The sequence below is a fragment of the Colobus angolensis genome, unplaced genomic scaffold (genome assembly GCF_000951035.1).
Source record: "Colobus angolensis palliatus isolate OR3802 unplaced genomic scaffold, Cang.pa_1.0 Scaffold423, whole genome shotgun sequence".
Taxonomy (NCBI): domain Eukaryota; kingdom Metazoa; phylum Chordata; class Mammalia; order Primates; family Cercopithecidae; genus Colobus; species Colobus angolensis.
The window spans coordinates 204,010-209,873 of record NW_012117633.1 but is presented as its reverse complement, the minus strand read 5'-3'; the positions used below and the strand labels follow the sequence as shown (position 1 = coordinate 209,873).

At 45.0% G+C, this 5,864-nt stretch overlaps 1 protein-coding gene across 1 annotated transcript in view; it reads right to left on the bottom strand.

Annotated features, from left to right (window-relative positions):
- The window catches only part of SGSM1 (small G protein signaling modulator 1), a 127,155-nt gene that overhangs the window by 79,402 nt on the left and 41,889 nt on the right, over positions 1-5,864 (bottom strand). Inside the window, exon 4 of the mRNA XM_011956722.1 lies at positions 4,613-4,765. Within this exon, the coding sequence (XP_011812112.1) occupies positions 4,613-4,765 (153 nt within the window). The remainder of the gene's footprint in view (positions 1-4,612; positions 4,766-5,864) is intronic.

Here is a 5,864-nt window from a genome sequence, read left to right as displayed (position 1 = left end):
TCAGATGATGTCTGCCCTTCTATTACTGGGGCAACCAAATGCTGCTTTAGCAGCAGTGGGTACTGAAAGGCTGTGTAACAAGCTTTCCTGCCTTGATAACTAATATTGAGAGCACTGGCCTGAGATGCTCAAAAATGCCCCCCGGGATTTGGCTGTGAAGAATAACAAGTGATGCCGTCTGATATGGTTTGGCTGTGTCCCCACCCAAATCCCAAATTGAATTGTATCTCCCAGACTTTCCACATATTGTGGGAGCGACCCAGAGGAAGGTAATTGAATCATGGGGGCCAGTCTTTCCCATGCTATTCTTGTGATCGTGAATAAGTCTCACGAGATATGATGGGTTTATCAGGGGTTTCTGCTTTTGCTTCTTCCTCATTTTTCTCTTGCCACCACCATGTAAGAAGTGCCTTTTGCCTCCTGCCATGATTCTGAGGCCTCCCCAGCCATGTGAAACTTTAAATCCAATTAAACCTCTTTTTGTTCCCAGTTTCAGGCATAGCTTTATCAGCAGCATCAAAATGAACTAATACACCATCAATACAATGTTTGTGTTGAATGTTTCCACAACTGAGTTATTGTGTAGCGGTTTCTAATTCCTTGAAAAATCATACAGTCTAGAAACAAACAATTTCAGGATTGGAAAGGACCTTGTTCTGACCTCCCAAGGGACCTCAGGCCCAGAGAGGGTGTTGCGGGAAGTCAGGGACCCCAAACAGAGGGACCGGCTGAAGCCGCGGCAGAAGAACATACATTGTGAAGATTTCATGGACATTTATTAGTTCCCCAAATTAATACTTTTATAATTTCTTACACCTGTCTTTATTGTCATCTCTGAACATAAATTGTGAAGATTTCATGGACAATTATCACTTCCCCAATCAATACCCTTGTGATTTCCTATGCCTGTCTTTACTTTAATCTCTTAATCTTGTCATCTTCTTTGTAAGCTGAGGAGGATGAATGTTGCCTCAGGACCCTGTGATTGTATCAACTGCACAAATTGTTTGTAGAGCATGTGTGTTTGAACAATATGAAATCTGGGCATCTTAAAAAAAGAACAGGGTAACAGTGATGTTCAGGGAACGAGAGAGGCAACTTTGAACTGGCCGCCGGTGAGCCGGATGGAACAGAGCTATATTTCTCCTCTTTCATAAGCAAATAGGAGAAATATCGTTGAATTCTTTTTCTCAGCAAGGAACAGCCCTGAGAAAGAGAATGCGCCCTGAAGGTAGGCTTATAGACGGCCCTTTTCAAGGCGTCCCATCTGTGATGGTTGAAGCCGAAGGGATGAAATAAGCCCCGGTCTCCTGTAGCGCTCCCAGGCTTATTAGGTGGAGGAAAATTCCTGCCTAATAAATTTTGGTCAGACGGTCGTCTGCTCTCAAACCCTGTTTCCTGATAAGATGTTATCGACGACATTGCCTGCCGAAACTTCATTAGCAATTTTAATTTCACCTCATCCGGTGGTCCTGTGATCTCGCCCTGCCTCCATTTGCTTTGTGATATTTTATTGCTTTGTGAAGTATGTGATCTCTGTGACCCACACCCTATTCGTGCACTTCCTCCCCTTTTGAAAATCGCTAATAGAAACCTGCTGCTTTTACGGCTCAGGGAACATCAGGGATCCTGTCGACATGTGATGTCTCCCCCAGACACCCAGCTTTAAATTTCTCTCTCTTGTGCTCTTTCCCTTTATTTCTCAACCCAGCCGAGACACTTAGGAAATAGAAAAGAACCCACGTTAAACATCGGGAGTGGGTTCTCCCAATAGAGGGTAAGTGATTTAGTTGCTGGAGGCCACACGGCAGGCAGATACAGGCTTGGGCTGAGCCCACCTGCCTCAACTCTTGCCAGCATACAGCAGAAAGTACAGGACATGGGATCTGGAGTGACACAGAGTGGGTGGGAGCCCAGCTATGCCACTCCCTGTCTTGCTTTGTGTCGCTGGGCAAGTGAGACCCCTCTCTGAGCTTTGGTCCTCAGCTGTAAAATGGGAGGAAGTAGAGAACTCAAATGCCTGGGCTGTTGGAAGGATTCAATGACAACTTGCTAACACAGCACAGCACAGAGCCCAACATCAGGAAATTCTCACGAAATGGTGGCAACATCATTGTAATCTTACCCCCTAGGAGTCTTCCATCAACTGGAATATTGTATGAGCCAGAATTGACATGCTCTGGACTTATTCAATATCAAGGTTGTGCATTTTGGCATCAAATCTGAAGATAACACATCAAGAAACTTTTCAGTTTGCCACCACTGTTTCTAAAAATCAGCAGAATTATATGATCAAAACCCTTGAACATGCTGCCTCAAAAATGAGTAGGTAGGGGTCTCAAAATAAATAAAAAATAACCAGGCACAGTGGCACATGCCTGTAATCCCAGCACTTTGGGACGCCAAGGTGGGAGGATCACCTGAGGCCAGGAGTTTGAGACCAGTCTGCCCAATATGGTGAAACTCTGTCTCTACTAAAAATACTAAATTAGTAAGGAGTGGTGGTGCATGCCTGTAAAACCAGCTACTTGGGAGGCTGAGGCATGAGAATCACTTGACCACGGAAGACTGAGGTTGCAGTGAGTCAAGACTGCACCATTGTACTCCAACCTTGGCAACAGAGTCAGACTCCATCTCAAAAAATAAAAATAAATTTAAAAATTAGCAGGTAGCGTTGGAACCGAGGTGTGACTGTAAAAAGTAGCTGAAGGGGGTGGGCGTGGTGGCTCAAGCCTGTAATCTCAGCACTTTGGGAGGCTGAGGCGGGCAGATCACGAGGTCAGGAGATCAAGACCATCCTGACTAATATGGTTAAACTCTGTCTCTACTAAAAATAAAAAAAAAAAAAAAAATTAGCTGGGCGTGGTGGTGGGCACCCGTAGTCCCAGCTACTTGGGAGGCTGAGGCAGGAAAATGGCAGGAACCCAGGAGGCAGAGCTTGCAGTGAGCCGAGATCACGTCACTGCACTCCAGACTGAGCTACAGAGCAAGACTCCCTCTTAAAAAAAAAAAAAAAAAAAAAAGAAGCTGAAGGGAGTTTCTTTGGGGTGATGAGGTTTATTTTGGAATAATTCTGTATCCTGATGGTGGTGTGGGTTATGTGAAACTATACATGTGTTAAAGTGTCATAGAACTGTATTAAAAAATTGAGTACGTATAAAAATTGATGAAATCCAAAAAAGTTTTGTGGTTAGTTAATAGTATTGTATCAATGTCAATTTCCTGGTTTTGATCATGGCACTATGGGTATGTAAAACGTTATCATTGAGGTTAGGCAATTAGTACTCTCTGTACTAATTTTGCAACTTCTATGTAAATTAAAAATAAAAAGTTGAAATGAAAAGAAAGCAGGTTGACATTGCTTCTCAAATAAATTACTAATTCCCTTTGACCAACTTAATCAGCAGGTCATATGCTCAAGGTCATATGCCAAAAGCAATAATTAAAGAGGCCCAGAAACCTTCATGGGGCAGGAGGCAGAGACATGTTATTACTGCAAGGTAAATAGTGAACTGGAGATCCAGAGCTTGGATTTCTTGTATTTTCTCTCCTGTCTCTAGGCCTCTGCACCTGCTATTCCCTCCACCAGAAACACTTTGTTCCCCATCCCATCACCTGGCTAATGCCTCCGTACTCTTCAAATGTTGCGCTATCCAGGACACTTTCCTTAACCACCAGGAGAACATTATCAACACCACCACGCCCCCTTGGAACATCCATCACGTATTACCACCATGACTGTTTGCTGGTTTTCCTTGCAAGCACCTGAACTTCATGAGAAGAGGGACTTTTCTCTCCACTTTCATGCATATTTTCCTTGCAAAGGGGCAGAGAATGATAACAAAAACATCCACTGTGTGAAGATGTGGTTAAGCCAGCACTTTTATATTCTGAAAGATGGGCAGATTCTGAGATATTACTCTCTCTCTCTCTCTCCCCCCTCCCCCGACCCTTCCTTCCACCTCTTGGGGGCTGGAGAGGCATGCTGGCCACAAGGAGTGTCAGGTGATAAATTCTTCCATGGCTCTTGAGATGATGTACAAGCTCTGTAACATAACAGGCAACACCACTGTATCCCTGATGTCTTGGTTAGTACCAGTACACAGCAGGTCCTCATTAAATATTTGCTGGATGAATGAATGCATGGATGAATGGTTACCCAAGAGGGTTCATACTATAAAACTTTCACATCAGATTAATCTAAGCTAGTGGAGAAAATGTAGAAAGGCTCAACATGCATTTTCAAAATGCTGTGTATTCACCAAATTCCCTTCTCACTTCTCTGGAGTATCAGAATCCCCATGTCATTTACCAAAAGAGATTAACAGGCACAGAGAGGCTAAGCAACTCTCTACGGCCACACAGTGATTGAGTGGAGTAATCCACAGGAGAAGGAAGAAACTCAGGATCCCTATACTCCACCCTAAATCCGAAGACCTTGCACTGCCATTAAGCTCTTGAATCTACCCAAGGTTCCAAGTATTTAATCACTTTCAAACTTAGTGGCTGTCAAAGAGAAAAAGGAAGCAGCTTTGTGTGAGGGGATGCAATTCCCATGACGGCCAGCAGGTGGGGGCAGAGCATGGGCAGGTGTTGGGTCTTTCCCTCTCACCTGCTGTTTTCCACAAGGTAATGCACAATTTTGTCCAGAACCTTCTCAAACAAGGCCGTGCGAATCCACAGATGCTTGATGGCAAGTGGGGACAAGCTGGGCAGCTTCGGCAACTTCCGCACATTCTCCTGGAGGCCCTGGATCTGGTTTCTCCTTCAAGACCAATAAAAGAGAGGAATAAATACTCACAAGAGCAAATCCACACAGGACTAATTGGCAAATGGGAGAACGTTCAATCTCTCGGGAAAATGAAGGAATGGCAGCTAAATCACAAAAGCCCATATTGCTGCTAGCAAGTTGGTCAGGAGTTAAAAAAATAATAATACCCAATGAGTGTGCAGATGTGGTTAAACAGACACTTTCCTACACTGCCAAAGGGTAAGCCAGATTCTCATACTGATATCCTCCCCGTCTCTCTCTCCTGGAAAGGAGTGCTGGCCAAAAAGAGTCCTGAAGTGTAGATCCTTCATTGGGTCTCCAGTGCACTTGGGAAGCAAGCTCTTCAACATGACCGGCAGAGAGCTCCAAGACCTTGCCCCACTCATCTCTCCAGCAATCTCCTTACCACTAACCCTTATCACTCCATGATCCAGCCAGGCAGAGGTACGTGCAGATGCCTGAGGGCACCAGAGTCTCATCTGAAGCCTTTCCCTGGGCTGCCGCTTCTTCCAGGTTCCCTCCCCACCCATTCCCAGGCTAATCCCTCTCACTGTTTAGGTCTCAGCAAGGGCTTCGCCTCCTACATACAGGAAGCTCTCCTGGACCAATCAAAGCTGGTCTGTGCTCTGTCAGCCTCTGGAGCTGAGCTCCCTGCTCACTTTTCTGTCTTCCCCTCCATGCTGTGATCTTGAGGATATGAAATTGACAACTTATTTTTTTGTTTGTTTTTTGAGATAGAGTTTCACTCTTGTTGTCCAGGCTGGAGTGCAATGGCACAATTTCGGCTCACCGCAACCTCTGCCTTCCAGGTTCAAGCGATTCTCCTGTCTCAGCCTCCTGAGTAGCTGGGATTACAGGCATGCACCACCATGCCCAGCTAATTTTGTACTTTTAGTAGAGATGGGGTTTCTCTATGTTGGTCAGGCTGGTCTCCAACTCCCGACCGCAACTCATTTTTTTTTTTTTTTAAATAAAATACTGAGAGTCTACCATGTGGCAAGCATGGGCCCTCTTTGTGTCTATATCTCCAGGGCCCAGCACAGTAGCTGACATATAGAGGAGGCTTAGTAAACGTTTATGAATGAGGCCGGGC